Below are 21534 nucleotides of genomic sequence, written 5' to 3' on the forward strand. Positions count from 1 at the left end.
GTTTAGGGCATGAACATTTGGCTATGTAAATAACTCCACTGCTTTGACAGTTGATAAATTGTCTGATTTGGTAAGATCTACCATCTGAAGGGTTACAGAAGTTCTTGACAGTGGGCATGAAGGAACAAAAGGAACATCTCCCGCAGGGATGAGAACCTATAACCGACGATTTAGGCCAACATTTTGATGCTATGGATGGTTTGGAATAGTGACTATGTAAAAGGTAATCGCGCATATTTTTCCCTCTGCGGTATGTGATACTCGGGGTGGAAGAAACAGCATCACGGAGGTCAGGATTAGCAAGAAGAATAGGCAAATGTTGTTGTAAGATCTTAGAAACTTGATGGGAACAAGCATCAAAAGTACAAATACACCTATAATTAGTGGACCTGCCTGAGAGAACGGAATCAATTTAGGTCTATGATCACATAGAAGGTCCTTTCTGTCTGTTGCCCTGGCCCTAGCATACACCCTGTGTAGGCATTTCTTTGGGGTACCCACGTGTGAGAAATTTGGAAAATAGTCCATCACATTCAAAGATCGCTCATCGGAGCAATTTCTCTTGCCTCTCAAATATTGCCCTATAGGAATACCCTTCTTTAAAGCGGGAGGATGATAGCTCCCCATATGAAAAAGCTATTTGGGTCTGTGGGTTTGCGTGCGATGTCAGTCTGGACATCACCAGCAGGATCCAGGGAAATCTTAAGATACAAGAAAGTAATTTCTTTATGATGTATGTCATAAGTGAATTTCATACCAATATGATTGTAATGGAGTATACCCATTAAATCAGTAAATAAAGTGAGGTCCCCATCCCATAAAATAAGATCATCATCAATATATCTCTCCCAAAAAAGAATGTGACAAGTGAAAAAAAGTAAATCCTCAGTGAAAATAATAGTGTCTTCCCACCACCCCAAGAATAAATTGGCATAAGTGGGTGAACATACAGTGCCCACGGCAGTGCCATTTACTTGATGATAGAACTTCTGATCAAAAATAAAAATTGTGTGTCAAAAAAAATGAAGAAGTGATAACACAAATTTATTATGTGCATGAAATTGGGTGCCTTTTGTACTCAAAAAATGTGCAACCGCGGTAAGGCCAAATTTGTGCTGAATGTTAGTGTATAAAGACTCTACATCAATGCTGGCGATCAGAGTAGAAGGAGTCACGTGGATCTCCTGGATCCTGGTGATGGTGTCCTTATGGTCTTGTAAAAAGGATGGTAAAGAAGTGACAAAAGATGAGAGCATCTCATCCACATATAAACGGATTCCCAGTGTGAGGCTATCATTTCCAGACAATTGGCCTACCTGGGACAGGGCGAACCGCCTTATGGATTTTCGGTAAGACATAATATGTAGTGAGTGTTGGACTTGGATTATACATCTGTTTAAATTCTTCTTGTGTAATCATGTTTTGTGTTTTGGCTTCAGTGAGTAAAAGTGTAAAGGATCTGCCAGGCACTACGTCTGGGTATACTCCCAGGATTAATCAGTCGACACCTGAGGCCAGACCTCTGAGACTGACACTGGCTCCCACCAATCAGGGTGGCAGGCTCAGGAGTGGGAGAGCCCATCGCGGCCTGGTCAGTCGGAGTTAGCTCCGCCCCCTGTCCATTTATACCTGCCGTTTTCTCTTCCTCTTTGCTTGTTATTCTTCTTGGATTCCTGGCCCCACTGCTGCCTTGCTCCAGCCTGCTTCTGCCGTGCTTCTGCCTTGCTTCAGTTCCGTTTATCCTGCTTCGCTCTGCCCCTGGCTTGCTTCCTGCTCCGTGCTCCCGTTTGTATACTCCACTACATCCTGATCCTGACTGGCTCATTCACCGCTCCGTTTCCTCTCGGCGTTCCATGGGCTACTGCCCCTTACCTTGCTTGTTCCCTGTTTGTATTCCCTTGCACTTAGACAGCGTAGGGACCGCCGCCAAGTTGTACCCCGTCGCCTAGGGCGGGTCGTTGCAAGTAGGCAGGGACAGGGCGGTGGGTAGATTAGGGCTCACTTGTTCCCTTCACCTCCTTCTTGCCATAACATAATAACAAGCCCATACCTAGTCTACCATTTCTTCTAAGCTGACGCTATCATGGACCCCCTTGAGACCCTGACCCAGCAGATGCAGGGCCTCTCCCTACAGGTCCAGGCCCTGGCTCAGAGGGTCAACCAGTCTGACGCTGCCTTAGTAGTACCCCTCACCTCACCTCTAGAACCCGACCTCAAGTTACCTGACCGGTTCTCAGGGGACCGTAAGACGTTTCTCTCCTTCCGGGAGAGTTGCAGACTTTATTTCCGCCTAAGACCTCACTCCTCAGGTTCCGAGAACCAGCGGGTGGGTATCATTATATCCCGACTCCAGGAAGGGCCCCAAGAGTGGGCCTTCTCCTTGGCTCCTGACGCCCCTGAACTTTCCTCTGTTGATCGTTTTTTCTCTGCCCTCGGACTCATTTACGACGAGACTGACAGGACTGCCTTAGCCGAGAGTCAGCTGGTGACCTTACGTCAGGGTAGGAGACCTGTTGAGGAATACTGTTCTGATTTCGAAAGTGGTGCGTAGCTTCTCGGTGGAACGACCCGGCCCTAAGGTGCCAGTTTAGGTTAGGATTATCTGACGCCCTGAAGGATCTGCTGGTTAGCTACCCCTCTTCTGACTCCCTAGACCAGGTTATGGCCCTAGCAGTACGACTTGACCGACGTCTCAGGGAACGTCAGCTTGAACGTTTCAATGTTTTCCCCTCTGACTTCCCTGCGATTCCCCCCGAGGTCCCGTCTCCTCGCTCTTCCACGGAGGACTCGGAGGTACCTATGCAACTCGGGGCCTCCATGTCCCCTCGACAACGTAGAGAGTTTCGCAGGAAGAATGGTCTCTGCTTCTATTGTGGGGACGACAAGCATCTACTGAACACCTGTCCCAGGCGCAAGAATAAGCAGCCGGAAAACTTCCGCGCCTAAGTGATCATCGGGGAGGTCACTTGGGCGCACAGGTATTTCCCGTTAATACGAAACGCAATAAAATTTTGCTTCCCTTTCAGGTCTCGTTTGCTGGCCGGTCTGCCACTGGCAGTGCCTTCGTGGATTCTGGCTCATCTGCTAATATCATGTCTGTGGAATTTGCTATGTCTCTAAAAATGCCTTTTATTGATTTGCCTTATCCTGTCCCGGTAGTGGGTATCGACTCCACTCCTCTTGCTAATGGTTATTTTACTCAGCATACTCCTGTTTTTGAACTCTTTGTTGGCTCCATGCATTTGGAGCAGTGCTCTGTACTGGTGATGCAGGGATTATCGTCCGATCTGGTATTAGGTCTTCCCTGGTTGCAGCTGCATAATCCCACGTTTGATTGGAATACTGGGGATCTCACCAAATGGGGTAGTGATTGCCTGATGTCATGTCTTTCGGTTAACTCTATTTCTCCCCGGGAGGAGGTAAACACGCTACCTGAGTTTGTTCAGGACTTCGCTGATGTGTTTTCTAAGGAGGCCTCCGAGGTGTTGCCCCCTCATAGAGATTACGATTGCGCCATCGATTTGGTGCCTGGTGCCAAGCTTCCTAAGGGGAGGATATTTAATCTTTCATGTCCTGAACGTAAAGCTATGAGGGAGTATATCCAAGAATGCCTGGCCAAGGGTTTCATTCGCCCCTCGACTTCTCCTGTAGGTGCTGGTTTCTTCTTCGTGGGGAAGAAGGATGGTGGTCTTAGGCCGTGCATTGATTATCGGAACTTGAATAAGGTCACAGTAAGGAACCAGTATCCCCTTCCTTTGATTCCGGATCTTTTTAATCAGGTTCAGGGGGCCCAATGGTTCTCTAAGTTCGATCTACGGGGGGTATATAACCTTATCCGCATCAAAGAGGGGGATGAGTGGAAAACTGCGTTCAACACGCCCGAAGGTCATTTCGAATACCTAGTCATGCCCTTTGGGTTGTGTAATGCCCCTGCCGTCTTCCAGAATTTTATTAATGAAATTCTGAGAGATTACCTGGGTAATTTTCTTGTAGTGTACCTTGATGACATACTGGTGTTTTCCAAGGACTGGTCCTCCCACGTGGAGCATGTCAGGAAGGTCCTCCAGGTCCTCCGGGAAAAGAATCTGTTTGCGAAGACCGAAAAATGTGTGTTTGGGGTACAGGAGATACCATTTTTAGGTCAAATCCTCACTCCTCATGAATTCCGCATGGACCCTGCCAAGGTTCAGGCTGTGGCGGAATGGGTCCAACCTGCCTCCCTGAAGGCGATACAGTGTATTTTGGGGTTCGCTAACTATTACAGGAGATTTATTGCCAACTTCTCGGTCGTCGCTAAGCCTCTTACGGACCTCACTCGCAAGGGTGCTGATGTCCTCCATTGGCCCCCTGAGGCCGTCCATGCTTTTGAGACCCTCAAGAAGTGCTTTATCTCGGCCCCCGCGCTGGTTCAGCCCAACCAAAGGGAGCCATTTATTGTGGAGGTTGACGCGTCCGAGGTGGGAGTGGGGGCCGTCTTGTCCCAGGGTACCAGCTCCCTCGCCCCTGTGCTTACTTCTCTAGGAAGTTTTCGCCCACGGAGAGTAACTATGATATTGGCAACCGCGAACTTTTAGCCATTAAATGGGCTTTTGAAGAGTGGCGTCACTTCCTGGAGGGGGCCAGACACCAGGTAACGGTCCTTACTGACCACAAGAATCTGGTTTTCCTAGAATCTGCCCGGAGGCTTAATCCTAGACAAGCTCGTTGGGCACTATTCTTTACCAGATTTAATTTCTTGGTTACCTATAGGGCTGGGTCCAAAAATATTAAGGCTGATGCACTGTCACGTAGTTTCATGGCCAATCCTCCTTCTGAGAAGGATCCTGCTTGTATTTTACCCCCTGGTATAATTGTTTCTGCCACTGATTCTGATTTAGCCTCTGACATCGCGGCTGATCAAGGTTCAGCTCCCGGGAACCTCCCTGGGGACAAACTGTTTGTCCCCCTGCAATACCGGCTAAGGGTACTCAGGGAAAACCATGACTCCGCACTATCTGGTCATCCTGGCATCTTGGGTACCAAACTCCTCATTACCAGAAACTATTGGTGGCCTGGGTTGCCTAAAGACGTTAGGGCTTACGTCGCCGCTTGTGAGGTCTGTGCTAGGTCCAAGACTCCTAGGTCCCGACCTGCGGGCTTACTACGTTCCTTGCCCATTCCCCAGAGACCTTGGACCCATATCTCCATGGATTTTATCACCGATTTGCCTCCATCTCAGGGAAAGTCGGTGGTGTGGGTGGTAGTAGACCGCTTCAGCAAGATGTGCCACTTTGTGCCCCTTAAGAAACTACCTAACGCCAAGACGTTAGCTTCTTTGTTTGTTAAAACACATTCTGCGTCTCCATGGGGCCCCAGTCAATATCGTTTCTGACAGAGGGGTACAATTTGTTTCCTTATTTTGGAGAGCTTTTTGTAAAAAGTTGGAGATTGATCTGTCCTTCTCCTCCGCCTTCCATCCCGAAACTAATGGCCAAACGGAAAGGACTAACCAATCCCTGGAACAATATTTAAGGTGCTTCATCTCTGACTGTCAATTTGATTGGGTCTCATTCCTTCCCCTCGCCGAATTTTCCCTGAATAACCGGGTCACTAACTAGTCAGGGGTCTCCCCGTTTTTCTGTAATTTCGGGTTTAATCCAAGGTTCTCCTCCGTTTCCCCTGGTTGTTCCAATAATCCCGAGGTAGAGGACGTTCATCGGGAACTGTGCACAGTCTGGGCCCAGGTTCAGAAGAACCTAGAGGCGTCCCAGAGCGTACAAAAGATTCAGGCTGATTGTAGACGTTCTGCTAACCCCTGGTTTGTCGTCGGGGATCTGGTGTGGTTGTCGTCGAGGAACTTGCGCCTTAAGGTCCCGTCCAAGAAGTTTGCTCCCCGATTTATTGGACCTTATAAGGTCATTGAAGTCCTCAACCCTGTATCCTTCCGTCTGGAGCTGCACGACGTCTTCCATGCCTCCCTCCTTAAACGCTGCTCCCCGTCCTGGTCCCCCTCGAGGAAACCTCCTGTTCCCGTTCTCACCCCTGAGGGGGTGGAATTCGAGGTGGCCAAGATTGTGGACAGTAGGATGATCCAGGGCTCCCTCCAGTACCTGGTCCATTGGAGAGGATACGGGCCGGAGGAGAGGACTTGGGTACCTGCTCGAGATGTTCACGCTGGGGTATTGATCAGGAGGTTCCACCTTCTCTTCCCCAATAAACCGGGTCCTCTTAGTAAGGGTCCGGTGGCCCCTCATAAAAGGGGGAGTGCTGTAAAGGATCTGCCAGGCACTACGTCTGGGTATACTCCCAGGATTAATCAGTCGACACCTGAGGCCAGACCTCTGAGACTGACACCGGCTCCCACCAATCAGGGTGGCAGGCTCAGGAGTGGGAGAGCCTATCGCAGCCTGGTCAGTCGGAGTTAGCTCCGCCCCCTGTCCATTTATACCTGCCGTTTTCTCTTCCTCTTTGCTTGTTATTCTTCTTGGATTCCTGGCCCCACTGCTGCCTTGCTCCAGCCTGCTTCTGCCGTGCTTCTGCCTTGCTTCAGTTCCGTTTATCCTGCTTCGCTCTGCCCCTGGCTTGCTTCCTGCTCCGTGCTCCCGTTTGTATACTCCACTACATCCTGATCCTGACTGGCTCATTCACCGCTCTGTTTCCTCGCGGCGTTCCGTGGGCTACTGCCCCTTCCCTTGCTTGTAACCTGTTTGTATTCCCTTGCACTTAGACAGCGTAGGGACCGCCGCCAAGTTGTACCCCGTCGCCTAGGGCGGGTCGTTGCAAGTAGGCAGGGACAGGGCGGTGGGTAGATTAGGGCTCACTTGTTCCCTTCACCTCCTTCCTGCCATAACAAAAAGATGCAACTCTGACTGAAAAAACTCAGCAGGATTTTTTCCAAAGATGACATATGTGGTAGTGTCATCTAATACTCTATGAACCATACAGACATAATCCCCCCGATCCATGACCACGACAATACCCCCCTTGTCGGAAGGTTTCAAAGTTATTTGTTTGTTTTAGCATAAGTATGATGGACAATTATTGTGGTTTCCTTAGCTCATTTATTTGTTAATTATTCTGTATTATTTATTTATACTTTAATTTACTTTCCACTCTAGTATCTTCCGATTAGTGGATAATACTGTAGGTGGTGATACCAGGAAAATACATAAAGAAAAATATATATGGACATTTATTTACTTTTGTCCTTCTCTTGATACGATCTTATAGAAACTATGGCCAGTCTTAGAGTTAAGCCCAGAGTCTTCACGGACATATAATTACAGGTGGTCCATACTTACTTCTGTGCATGCATTAAAAGACATTTCCCCATTGGTCTTGTTCATGGTGATTTTCATTGGTCTGTTTATTTGTCTGTCATACTGGTAGGGGCTCGGCTCCCAACCCTGTTCCCATTGGTCATATCTTACGGAATCCTCACCTATTCAGTATATTTAAGAAGAAAAAATATGCGGCGCGCTGTCATTAGCCCCTGTACCCGAGGACGCTACATGTGTAGCGAAACGTGTCGGGGGGAGGGGGGGGTTGAATTTTAAATACATGCCTTGTTGCTAGACCTCTTGCTACTGGGCATTTAGTGTAGGCACAGCGTTCTGCAGCCGCTGGCATCTTAGGTACTATTACCTCAAGTACCTACCGCCATATGTAGTATTCGTTAAAGCACTATGCAGATCTTCTCTAGCAGCATGCATGATTATTTTAATCCATTTATGTGGTTTATTTGCCTATATAGCGTAATAAAGATTTATAATTTAAATGTTCATGATAAGTTAGAAAAAGAGGGCTTATTTTGCTGGTTGGCATCCAGTTGTATATATTGATTATGCGCCCGCCAACTATCATTGTCTCTCCTTCTGCTTTTGAACATCTACTTCATGGCACGGATCCGAGATGGCTTAAGAGGGAAGAATTTATAGATAAATACGGGCGAACACCTTTTCAACATATGCAGTATGCTCAGGTCAAACACGTTTTCACGAATGCTCTGAGACGTCAGTCGAGAATTTTTTACAAATGACATGGATAAGGCTCTTTTTCAAAACAGCGGAATGAAGTCCATTTCTTGAATATACTGGAACATCAAGGACACCTTACATGTGGTTCCACCTGAGAAATTCTTTACAAAATGGGAAGAACAGCTTGGTGATCGTGATTTCAGGGATAAAATCTCGGCAGGATGGGGCTCCATAAGGAAGCCTGTGGTGAGGGATGTATGGAGAGACACTCAATACGGTCTAATGCCCAGAGCGATCTTTGGTTTTTAACCTGCCGCCGAGCCCCTCAATGCCTGATCGATTACTGGCTTGTCCTAAAAAAAATTACGCAAGACGGACCTACTATTTGGTCTGTGGCATTGCCCTAAAATTCAGTCCTTCTGGTCTCGGGTCCGTGAAACGATGGATGCTCTGTGGCAAATAGCCTTGTCAGTATCCCCAACCCTTTTCCTTTTTCATTACTGGGTGGATGAAACAAAAGATGGCAGAGCTGAGGGGAGATACCTGCCTTGTTTCACAGTTGAAACAATGCTTGCACATAAAGATTAGAAACAGAACGTACGAAAACCAAAAGCACTAAGAAATTCTGCATTAAATGGAAAGCATTCATGGTGAAACACTTGACTGACTCTGAACTCAGTCTTCTTTTACGCTCATGAAATGGTACCTATTGGAACCGTTGAAGGGCACATTGGTTCGTCTACATATCACGTGACGTATATACACTTTAATATCAGTGCTGAGTATGACTTTTTCCCAGGTGACCCTTTTTTTTTTTTTTTACTATTACGACATTGGAAGAACACAACGTGTATTTTTTTTTTTTTGTTTGTTTCAAAATGTATGTATTTTGGGTCTGCGTACCCATATTTGTATTATGGTTCTGAATAATTTGATGACAAAAAAACTTTCTAAAAAAAGCAAAAAGAAGAAACTAGCCTTAATCTTAGAAAATTAAAAAGAAAACCAGTGCAGCATTCCCACAGGAACACAAAGCACAAGTCTGGTCAAGCTGAAGATTTCTACGCACCTAGGTGCTTCCTCTACTACTTTCTGGTTCCGCCTTTGAATTGAGCATTCCCTTTCATTAAGCCAGAGTGCATTGCCATGTTTGTCTGCTAGCACCTAAAATACACAAATAGGGAAAATAAATGTTTGTATTTTACATAGATCGAAGTATTTAATATGTTTTGCTAAATAATATACAATTTAAAATTTAAAGGGATTTTCCTAAACTGTAATATTGATGGCCTATGAAATTGGTTGGGATCGGACTCGCGTACCACTGTTGATCAGCTGACTGAAGGGCTCATGAAGCTCCAGGGTGTGCCGTGTCCATTACCAGACACAGCGTCAAAGCACTTACTAGTTGCTATGCGTGGTACTGAGCGTTGCGGCCCCTTCAGTCAGCTGATCAGCAGGTATGCCGGTAGCTGGACTCCCACCAATCTGACATTGATGGCCTATCCTAAAGATAGATCATCAATATTCTAGACAATAACATTAATGAAAACGTTACCATATTCACAAGAACCTTAGTGCAAGCAGTTTTTGCTCCAGGGTCCAAAGCTCATGCAAGTTATTGTTGTCAGTAATCTTTGAAAAGCTAGTATAAAAGCAACATGTGCAGGAGATTACATTCAAATTCCTGACTGTGAAATATTAGGTGAGAACAGGCACCAACTGGGGGAATGATCTCTTAAACTGTATTATTACAGTCAGTGTATTGTTAGACTTTATACTATATAAAGTTACAGACTCGAGACTCAGTGGATGAGCTGCAGAAACAGCAGATGGGGATATTCAATACTTACTTGGATTTCAATATGACGGGGGTTGTCAATGAATTTTTCTATAAGCAAGCGATCATCTCCAAAGCTTGACACTGCCTCTTGTGTCGAAAACCTAAACCCTTCCCTGAAATTTGTGAGACAAAAACACATTCAGAGATTTATGACATTTGATATGACAAACTACCAGTATTACATGCGTATAAAAATTGAATAAAAAACCCCTTCTCCAACACACAAAGAACATTAGAAGATTAATGCAATAAATGTAGCTTCTTGACTCCATGCCCTGCTCACAGAACAAACCTGCCACTGCCCAATTTAGGTGTAATGTGTGTATACTGTTGGGTCCCAGATGTAAACGAAGATCATCGCAAATGCAACTAAAAATATTGGTGATTGATGAATAGGATTTTATTTAGCCTTGAGCAATGCTGCATAGACACAAATTTAAAACCTAACACTAGAGGCAGCATGGGAGATAAATGCATACTGTGAATGTATAACCGTATGCAGTGATCTCCTTCACTCCCCTTTAGTGTTGCCTGCAGGTTGCCAGAACATAGAGCACATAGTTTTCGGTTAGACCTTTGGTCAGTCTATAGTCTAGTGTAAACACTGCCGCCGGTAAGTCTGCAATCTAGTGTAAACACTGCCGCCGGTAAGTCTGCAATCTAGTATAAACACTGCTGCCGGTCAGTATACAGTTTATTGTAGACGCTGCCACCGGTCAGTATATCCAGTCTAGTGCAGTGGTTTCCAAAATTCGGCAGCCAGGACCCACTTTTGGCCGAGACTTGTTTGGGACCCCCACTACCGCACTTAGCCCCATTTCGTGTTACGTATAGGTCAACATCATTTGTAGCTAGATGCCTGTACTTCGCTCCATTTGAAAAATAAATCCCTGCAACATCAAAAACAACGAGCGGGGGAGAGGGCAGGCTTAAGGTATCCTGCGGATGGCTGCTTATGGTGGTTCACGTGACTTGACCTGTACATCAGTGGCCATCCGTCGTAGCTAGGGGTTTAGCACAGGGGGACAAAACACATCTAAGTGGGCCCCAACCCAGTATAATGACCCCTTAGTGGCCCCCACACAGTGAGATGCACTTAAAGTTGCCCCTACCCAGTATAATGCCCATAAAGCTGTCCCCCACACAGAATAATGCCCCATAGCCACCCCCACACAGTATAATGACCCCTTAGCGCCCCTCATACAGTTTAACGCTCCCATAGCTGCATTATACAGTATAATGCCCCATAGCGGCCCCTTATAGTCATTATAATGCCCCCATAGTGTCTAATAAAAAAAACTATAAAATAATTACTCCCCACCAGGGAGTTACGACCCACTCTTTGGGAAACACTGGTCTAGTGTAAACACTTTAATCAGTCCACGGTCTAGTGTAAACACTGCAATCAGTCCACGGCCCAGTGTAAACACTGCAGTCAGTCCACGGCCTAGTGTAAACACTGCAGTCAGTCCACGGCCTAGTGTAAACACTGCAGTCAGTCCACGGCCTAGTGTAAACACTGCAGTCAGTCCACGGCCCAGTGTAAACACTGCAGTCAGTCCACGGTCTAGTGTAAACACTGCAGTCAGTACACAGTCTAGCGTACACACTGCCACCGGCTAGCCTGCAGTCTAGTGCACACACAGCCAGTTACACTCAAGTATGTACATGGGCCCCCATCCCTCACTGTCTGTTAAACGTATAGGAAAACACCAATGTATTGCACAGAGGGGCTATCCACACTGCAGCAATGTCACAAAGATACATTGAACAGTCTGTGAGGGAGGGGGTGGGGGGCACGTACAAACTTTATATTTCCATTTGGGCTATAAACATGAGTGGCAAAGTTACGCAAAATAGCCCTTCAGGAAAGATTGCTTTAGAATGCATTGTAGCTTGTTATTGTGTAAAAAAAAAAAAAAGACCTAGTAAAAAGTGTTTTAGAATCTAAGTAATTTGGTTTTCTAATACCCCTATTAGGACATAAGACTCGGGGACCCTCTCTATGAGTGAGGACGTAGAGCAACACTGCAAGAGCGGCATCCACTATGCTGGGCTCTAACCACGTATTCCATGAAGGCCATTGATGGAAATAGCTGCCACGTAATGCTAGATATGTGTGGATGCGGATTTCCCCAGCAAAATCAGCTGTTCGCCAGTAGTGTTAAAAACCGTAACTTCAGCTCCCACTTGAAAGGTGTTTTCTGTGGTGATACAAATGCTTATCCTAATGTACTTTTTGTTTTGTCTTATATGAAGCTAAACCTTGAGAATATATATGTGACATTCTAAAACAAGTTTTGTCTTGCTATTTAAAATCTTTCTAACTGTACGAGGAAAAGGTTGATGGACTGCACTCAGGAATTTTAGCTTATTTGCCCTCTATTCCAATTATTTTTAAGAGGGTAAAGGGCTGAAGGTTACTAACCAGTGGCGTAGCTAGCGGGGGAGGTGGCCTCACCCGCCAGGACCAGCGCGGACACGCTACAGTATTATTTAATCTAGCAGATGTGCCACACGCTAGGCACGTCTGCTAGAGCACGACTCTGACACTGCCCGTCAGGAGCAGAAGAAGCCTGCGTGTGAGGAGATGGTAAGTTAGCACTCCTCCACGATGGATAAAGTTATATAGTTAGGGTTTATATACAGGGATAATGGCTTGTATGAACAGGGATGTTGGGGGATAATACAGGGATGGTGGCTGGACTACCCATCATCTCTGTACATAACCCCCATCATCCCTGTATATAACAGCCAGGTTATATATATACACACACACATCCATACATCACACATGTACATGTACAGTATGTATAATGTATTTGGTGCAAATTTCTAATTAGTATTTGTTAAGAATTATTTTTACTTTTTGAGATACAGCTGCTTTGTATCCCGTATGCTGAGCGGCTGTATATAGCGCAAAGACCAGAATCCGTCACTGGTTCAGTGACAGCGTGTCCTGTGTGTCTGACACCAAGGGTCCACCTATTATCGATCACATCTAAGTTATGAATTTAGGCTTCGTTTACATCTGCGTCAGGGTTCCGTTCATGGGTTCCGTAAGACCTTTCCATTGGGGGAACCTATGAACGGAAACCAAACGGAAACTATAGCTTTACGTGTGCATTACCATTTATTTCAACTACGCTATTGATTCCGCCGAAAAAACTGAAACCTTACGGAACAGAGACAAACGAAAACCAAGAGCAACGGAAGCATTACCATTGAAATCAAATGGTAATGCAAACGTTAAGCTATGGTTTCCGTTCACGGGTTCCCCTGACGGAAAGGTCTGATGGAGCCCATGATCGGAACCCCGACGCAGGTGTGAATGAAGCCTTCGATGTGATCGGTAATAGCTCGATCCTGCGTGTTACATGCGTTGGGGGGGCCACTGAGATATGTTTCCCCCCCCCCATGCTAAGCCCCTAGCTACGCCTCGGATACGAACACTATATAACAGCTTAATGGGTGGAAATACTGTAGCATCCATAGCTATTGGGCCTTAAATCAGATGGGGCCCATCAAGAGAAACAAACCACTAGCGAACACAGAACCATAATCATCTTATATTTACACCATGTATATGTAACATAACAGATTTAAAAAGACCTGCCAAAATGTATAAATTGGAATGAAATCTGAAAAAGTCTCTTGCACACGTTGGAGAAAGCACTTGTTATACCAGGCTCAGATATCCCCCCCCCCCCTCTTCCCGAGTGGTTTACCAGTGCTTTTATCATAAAAGTAAGCCACCAGAATAGGTATTGACCGCTTTCTTAGCGTTTAATGCACTGAGGCATGTGTATTGATAACCCACAAAGGAATTCCTGACTTTACAAAAATCAATCTGCCTAATCAGGTAATCTTTCCATCAGGTAGAGATATAATTAATACAAAGGAGTTCTCAACTATTAGGGTGCCCATATACATAGCAGCCGTGTGGCGGTAGTGTGCCTCCCATGCTTTTATGAGGTTTATGCCGGAGCAGCATGTGCAGGTGAAGCACACAGGACAATAACGGCATTATAAAACAGTGTGCTGTATTGCCGCACGGTCCTTAGACATGCAGACCACAAAATCTCCTTTCTGGACTATATGGTTTTATTTATTATATAACAGAACTTACAGAATACAAGAGTGCCATGTATACAAAATGTGCTGATTTGAAATGATCAGGTTTGTATTTTGATAATAATAGTTACAATATAGTAGTATAGAGAATCGACACTAACATCTATTTTAATAAAAGCACAAAAAAATGAAATGCTGAATGGATTACAAAAAATGGTTGTATTCAACGCATCTTATGGAATATGGTTAACATTAAACCTGATCCAAAGACGAAAGTATATAGCTATCAATTGCGTAGGCGCGTTTTTTTCCGACTAAACTGTACACAACTGATGAAATTTTGTGCACCGAAAAACGCTGCATGCAACGTACTTCTCTCCGGTGAAGGTAAACTTCCAGCGTTAAAAAGGAATGCAAATGATGCCAGAAACTATCCCATAGGAAAGCATTGGATCAGTTCTAGTATCAGTTTCCCTATGGTGTACCACACCGAAGGCAAACTACGCCAGCTTGATGTATATATTGGAACGGGGCCTTAATGATTAATGTAAACAAAAAATCTCCATTCTAAAGAAAATACATACATTTCAGGCATATGTTTCCAGATATAACCAATTCTATATGAGACTAAAACAGAAGGTCCCTGGGGAGAAGCACAATCCAGCAGCACATGGTGGTGAGCTGCAAAGAAAGCACTCAGCCACGCAACCCATTCAACAGCTTATATGAGCAGATTTAGTAATAACATGCATTTGACAGTAAACAGAACTATTAATATAAAAAGCTTGAACCTTTTCTCCAGTAAAAGTAATCTTACATTGTTAAACAGCACGCAAAGAAACCTTTCAATTAGAAGAGTAACAAGCAGCAACAATTGCAGCATATGTGAGATCAGAACAACATTAATTACCAATTACACCATGAAAGCAAGTTCTAAAGTGACAGTTCAGTCTTCATGTTACATCTAAATACGGAGCTCCATCCGATGCTTTGTACTGTGCGCACCTGCATTGCTTGTCTTCCATCTCACGTCACTTATAAGCCTATTTGACTTTTAGTAGAGGACTCTCCACTTTCACTTCACCCTCTTAACCAACCGAATGCAACTTCTTTATACTCAGATTAATTACCACCTTAAGTTACAGGTACAATACATCAGATGAACTGCTACCAGAAACACATGCCCTTTCAAGAGCAGAATAAACATTGGGACACCTTTACATATAAAAAGACAAAAGGCAAACCATAGATACACTACCGTTCAAAAGTTTGGGGTCACCCAGACAATTTTGTGTTTTCCATGAAAACTCACACTTATATTTATCAAATGAGTTGCAAAATGGCTTCCTCTGTCCAATGTCTGTGTGCTTTTGCCCATTTTAATCTTTTGCATTTATTAGCCAGTCTCAGATATGGCTTTTTCTTTGCCACTCTGCCCTGAAGGCCAGCATCCCGGAGCCGTTGACACTGGCGTTTTGCGGCTACTATTTAATGAAGCTGCCAGTTGAGGACCTGTGAGGCGTCTATTTCTCAAACTAGAGACTCTAATGTACTTGTCTTGTTGCTCAGTTGTGCAGCGGGGCCTCCCACTTCTCTTTCTAATCTGGTTAGAGCCGGTTTGTGCTGTCCTCTGAAGGGAGTAGTACACACCGTTGTAGGAAATCTTCAGATTCTTGGCAATTTCTCACATGGAATAGCCGTCATTTCTAAGAACAAGAATAGACTGTCGAGTTTCACATGAAAGCTCTCTTTTTCTAGCCATTTTGAGAGTTTAATCGAACCCACAAATGTAATGCTCCAGATTCTCATCTAGCTCACAGGAAGGTCAGTTTTATAGCTCCTCTAAACAGCAAAACTGTTTACAGCGGTGCTAACATAATTGCACAAGGGTTTTCAAGTGTTTTCTAATCATCTATTAGCCTTCTAACACAGTTAGCAAACACAATGTACCATTAGAACACTGGAGTGATGGTTGCTGGAAATGGGCCTCTATACACCTATGTAGATATTGCATTAAAAAACAGACGTTTGCAGCTAGAATAGTCATTTAGCACATTAACAATGTATAGAGTGTATTTCTGATTAATGTAATGTTATCTTCATTGAAAAAAACTGTGCTTTTCTTTCAAAAATAAGGACATTTCTAAGTGACCCTAAACTTTTGAACGGTAGTGTATATGCACAGGACTGGCATCAAAATCATCAGCATGGACAAGATGGGGTCAACCTTAACCAGTTAGTGACCGCCAATACGCCTTTTCACGGCACTGTATCAGAATAAAGTAAACAGAGCAGGGAAATGTCAAATCTCCCTGCTCTCAGGTGCCAGACGTAGCTGAGGGCTGGGGGCGTCCCTGCTCTGCCGGGTGAGATCGATGTTAGTATCGATCTCATACGTTTAACCCTTCAGATGCGGTGCTCAATAGCGTGCACCGCATCTGAGTGGTTTTGGAGAGAGGGAGGGAGCTCCCTCTCATCCCACTGACACCCGGCGATAAGATCGCCGAGTGTCTGTGTCTGCGATGGTAGCCGGGGGCCTAATAAAGACCCCAGGTCTGCCTGTAGCGAATGCCTGCTAGATCATGCCGCAGGCATGACCTAGCAGATGCCTGTCCGTGTTAAATGGACAGGCAGTAATACACTGCAATACAAAAGTATTGCAGTGTATTATAATAGCGATCGGAACGTTCCTGATTTTGTCTTTGCAAATATTCTGCAGATTTTGCATTTATTTTCTCTGTGTGAACAAAGCCTAAGGCTACATGCACATGTTGCGGAACGTAGTGCAGAAAATCTGCATTAAAACCGCAGGTAAACGCAGATAATTCCGCATGCAAAATCCTCACCTAATACTTTACATTTTGATGCGGAAATCTAAGACGTTACCCACTCAGACAGCTCATCATAAGCCCTCATAACGCTCAATCGACGGAAAAAAAAAAAAAAGTTATGGTTCTCAGAATGTTGCGACAAAACACATTTTATTTTTAACAATTCGTTTTGTCCTTGTAGAAGTAGTAAAACATATAAATTTGGTATCGCCGTAAATCGTATTGACCGGTAGAATAAAGTTAATATGCCATTTTTACCGTACGATGAAAGCCGGAAAAAACAAAACTCCTCAAATGATTGAGGAATCGCAGGTTTTTTTTTCTATTCCACCCCACAAATATTTTTTTTTCATTTTCCCAATACATTATATGGTACAATAAATGGTGCAATGAAAAACTACAACTCGTCCCGGAAAAACAAGCCCTCATACGGCTTGATCGACGGAACAATAAAAAAGTTATGGTTTTTGGAAGGTGGGGAGGAAAAAACGAAAACGAAAATAAAAAAAAAATGGCTGTGACAGGAAAGGATTTTACGTACCGAAGGTCAATTTACATGCAGAAAAAAAAATCTGCAACTTGTGGATAAGATTTCTTGAAATCTCATTTACTTTGAGGTACTGCATTATGTTGCGTATTTGCCACACGAAAATACACGCGGCAAACCCGCGCATAATACGCATTTTCCGTAAGGATATATTGACATGCAGCATATTTGTTGCAGAAATTTCTGCGACTGAATACTAGATTTAGATGAATGGGACAGTCTGAGAAGTTTCCGCAACAAATCTGCCGCGTGTGAATATACCCTAATGGAGACTTGAATGCAAAGGGGCTGTCCATGATTAGAACAAGGTGGATTCTTGCTTTCAGAAACAGCGCCACACCTGTCCATAAGTTGCTGACACATAGGGCTTTTTAATTATTTAAAATTGAATATCCTTTAATAATAATTGAATAATAGAGAAACTCCACAAAAATAGAGCGTGTAATTACACCCCAATGATAAGATCCCCAACGATACACACGCACACAGAAAAAACGAGAGATACGTCTCTTCTGCATGCCAAGGTGCCCACTCTGCACAGGGAATCACTGTGACATCATTAATAATGTCACTGGACTCCCTAGCAAAATCCCATCACAGCCGCTCCTGCATTCGAGGATACAGAACTCAATATGAGCGTTTTGTTTAGGCGTTCTAGTGACGGGGAATTGATTATTTCAGTTTTAAGTCTGTGTTATTGGCAGGATCGTGCGGCCACACGGATAGCCCGGTCATGTACTGTGTGCAGGAGGGTACAGCGCCATAACATGCAGGCAGTATGTACATGAATGGGCTAACGCGCCATTAGGGCCCATGCACACGACCGTAAAAACTCCCGTAATTACGGGCCTATAGACTTCTATTGGCCACGGGTACCTCCCCGTATGCTTACGGGAAGGTGCCCGAGCCGTTGAAAAAGATAGAACATGTCCTATTTCAGGCCGTAATTACGGCACGGGCAGCCCATAGAAGTCTATGGGGCTCCCGTAATTACGGGAGCGTTGCTAGGCGATGTCAGTAAATAGTCACTGTCCAGGGTGCTGAAAGAGTTAAACTATTGGCAGTAACTGTTTCAGCACTCTGGACAGTGACTTCCGATCAGAATATAGATAAAGCTGTAAAAAAAAAAAAAAAAAAAAGGACGTTCATACTTACCCAGAACTCCCTGCTTTTTCCTCCAGTCCGGCCTCCTGGGATGACGTTACAGCCCATGTGACTGCTGCAGCCAATCACAGGCTGCAGCGGTCACATGGACTGCCGTGTCATCCAGGGATGTCGGGCTGGATGTGAAGAGAGGGACGCGTAACCAAGACAACGGCCGGGTAAGTATGAATTTCTTTTACTTTTATTACGGAAAGGGCTGCCCCTTCTCTCTATCCTGCACTGATAGAGAGAAGGGCTGCCGATTAGTGCAGTGCAATTTTGCAGCCAAAAACGTGGCCGTAAATACGGGTGGAATACGGGTGACACCGGACCTGTATTTACGGGCACGGGTCTGTAAATACTGGTGCAATACGGGTCGAATACGTGTGACCAAGGACCCGTATTTACGCCAGTATTTACGGGTGGGAAAAAATACGGTCGTGTGCATGAGGCCTAAGCCTGTTAAAATTACATGCACCATGCAACCATATTTTCAAAGACAACCTCTGCTTTAAATACATTTAGTCAAAGAAAATGGCTATCTGAGAAGGTGCAGCTCAATGAAAATGTTTTTCTGAATCTTTGTTTATCCAAAGTTCGTTTTAAATTCTTTCCTAGGATTATTGATTTATGCAAAACACCCTGAGAAAAAAAAACAATATTGGTAGGATTATGCTTCCCTCTCTGGAGGGCATTTACATTTAACTCCTGATAATTCCTGACAGCATGAAGGTAAAATAGTATTTACGGGTGGACAAAAATACGGTCGTGTGCATGGGGCCTTAGGCCTCATGCACACGACCGTAAAAACTCCTGTTATTACGGGTCGTAATTACGACCCGTAATAACGGGCTCATAGACTTCTATTGGCGACGGGTGCCTTCCCGTTTTCTCACGGGAATGTGCCCGTGCCGTTGAAAAAGATAGAACATGTCCTATTTCAGGCCGTAATAACGGCACGGACAGTCCATAGAAGTCTATGGAGCTCTCGTAATGACGGGTGGCTACATGTGTGCACCCGTCATCACGGCAGCGTTGCTAAGCGACGTCAGTAAATAGTCACTGTCCAGGGAGCTGAAAGAGTTAACTGATCGGCAGTAACTCTTTCAGCACCCTGGACAGTGACTACCGATCAGTATAAACCTGTAAAAAATAAAAATAAAAGACTTTCATACTTACCGACAACTTCCTGCTTCCTCCAGTCCGGTCTCCCGCCCGTTGCCTTGGTGACGCGTCCCTCTCGACATCCGGCCCGACGTCCTGGATGACGTTTCAGGCCATGTGACCGCTGCAGCCAATCACAGGTCAATCACAGGCTGCAGCGGTCACATGGACTGCCGCGTCATCCAGGGATGTCGGGCTGGATGTGAAGAGAGGGACGCGTCACCAAGACAACGGCCGGTAAGTATGAATTTCTTTAACTTTTATTACAGAAAAGGCTGTCCCTTCTCTCTATCCTGCACTGATAGAGAGAAGGGGCTGCCGATTAGTGCAGTGCTATTTTGCCGCCAAAAACGTGCCCGTAAATACGGGTGGAATACGGGTGACACCGGACCTATATTTACGGGCACGGGTTCGTAAATACTGGTGCAAAACGGGTGGAATACGTGTGACACCGGACCCGTATTTACGCCAGTATTTACGGGTGGGAAAAAATACGGTCGTGTGCATGAGGCCTAAGCCTGTTAAAATTACATGCACCATGCAACCATATTTTCAAAGACAACCTCTGCTTTAAATACATTTAGTCAAAGAAAATGGCTATCTGAGAAGGTGCAGCTCAATGAAAATGTTTTTCTGAATCTTTGTTTATCCAAAGTTCGTTTTAAATTCTTTCCTAGGATTATTGATTTATGCAAAACACCCTGAGAAAAAAAAACAATATTGGTAGGATTATGCTTCCCTCTCTGGAGGGCATTTACATTTAACTCCTGATAATTCCTGACAGCATGAAGGTAAAATACACTCTAGGGCCATGTTCACACAGAGTTTGACGCGTTTTTTGGTCGCGGAAAGCCGCGTAAAAAAAACGTCCAAAATCGCCTCCCATTGTTTTCACTGGGAGACTGAGGCGTTTTTTTCCCGCGAGCGGGAAAAAGAGTCGACGTGCCTTTTCTTCTGACGTTTCCGTCTCTCACCTCTCATTGAGATCAATGGGAGGCAGAGTAAGCGTTTTCCGCTGCGTTTTTTTCCCCGCGGCCGAAAAATGCAGTGAAAAACACACGGCAAAGAGAGTGCAGGCAGGTCAAAATCTGCCTCAAAATTCCTGAAAGAATTTTGAGGCAGCTATTTCTGCCTGCAAAAAACTCCTTGTGAACAGGGCCTAATAAGGGATACATAGAGCATTAGTAGATAATTACACTTCAAAAACTATTCTACTTCTATATTTGCACCCATAAAACTTAAAAAAATTCCAAAACAGAGAAGAGTCAGGATAGAAGTAAAATGTTACATTTATTGTTCCAACATTACTTTCCATCACAATGACAGCCATAAAAGCTTAAAACACAGATTTTAGAAGACATTAGAAGCATAAAGGCAGGCTATTATAGACTTCACATAACTTTGAAGTGACAGTTCAGCAAATATCCTCACCACAAAGATGCAAAATTTGGTGGCATTAATCAAAGTTCGCAGTGTGGACAGCAGCTTACCTGGTCTCTTCATCATCCCAAGCAATCCTCATGCCTTTCCCACCGCCACCTGCTGAGGCCTTGATCATAACGGGGTAGCCTAACAGCGGGGAGCAATTAAACACAAGTTCAGGCTTTGATCATTTGGTCATACGAACATGACAGTTTGCCACATAACCCATGTTACAGTAAACAATATATTTATTTTATTTTTTTGAAACGGTGACATGTCAGATTTGGCCCCAAATACATGTTCAAATAAATATTAGGAACAGAATATTGCCGTTTTATTTCGTTTTTACTTTAATACAAAATACCGGAAAGCAATAATTAACTAAAAATAACTCAAATCATGTTTCTTAATTTCATGAGAAGAATACCTTACACAGTGCACGTTTACGCTTGAGGTAGGTATAAACGATATGTTGTCGCTGTTTTATTAATCCGATAACTAGTATTTATATAATCAGAAACATGTCCAAGAAAATTTAAAAAGTTCAGTAAGGAT

The 21534-nt window shown here is 44.4% G+C and overlaps 1 protein-coding gene across 3 annotated transcripts in view; it reads right to left on the reverse strand.

The window, feature by feature from the left end:
- PCCA (propionyl-CoA carboxylase subunit alpha) overlaps positions 1-21534 on the reverse strand; it is a 614152-nt gene that overhangs the window by 380195 nt on the left and 212423 nt on the right. For all 3 annotated transcript variants that reach the window (XM_075852453.1, XM_075852451.1, XM_075852452.1), the window contains 3 exons: positions 21048-21126; positions 9809-9911; positions 9025-9119 (listed from right to left, as the gene is read on the reverse strand). In XM_075852453.1, the coding sequence (XP_075708568.1) occupies positions 9025-9119; positions 9809-9911; positions 21048-21126 (277 nt within the window). The remainder of the gene's footprint in view (positions 1-9024; positions 9120-9808; positions 9912-21047; positions 21127-21534) is intronic.

This window comes from Rhinoderma darwinii, chromosome 2 (assembly GCF_050947455.1).
Source record: "Rhinoderma darwinii isolate aRhiDar2 chromosome 2, aRhiDar2.hap1, whole genome shotgun sequence".
Taxonomy (NCBI): Eukaryota; Metazoa; Chordata; class Amphibia; order Anura; family Rhinodermatidae; genus Rhinoderma; species Rhinoderma darwinii.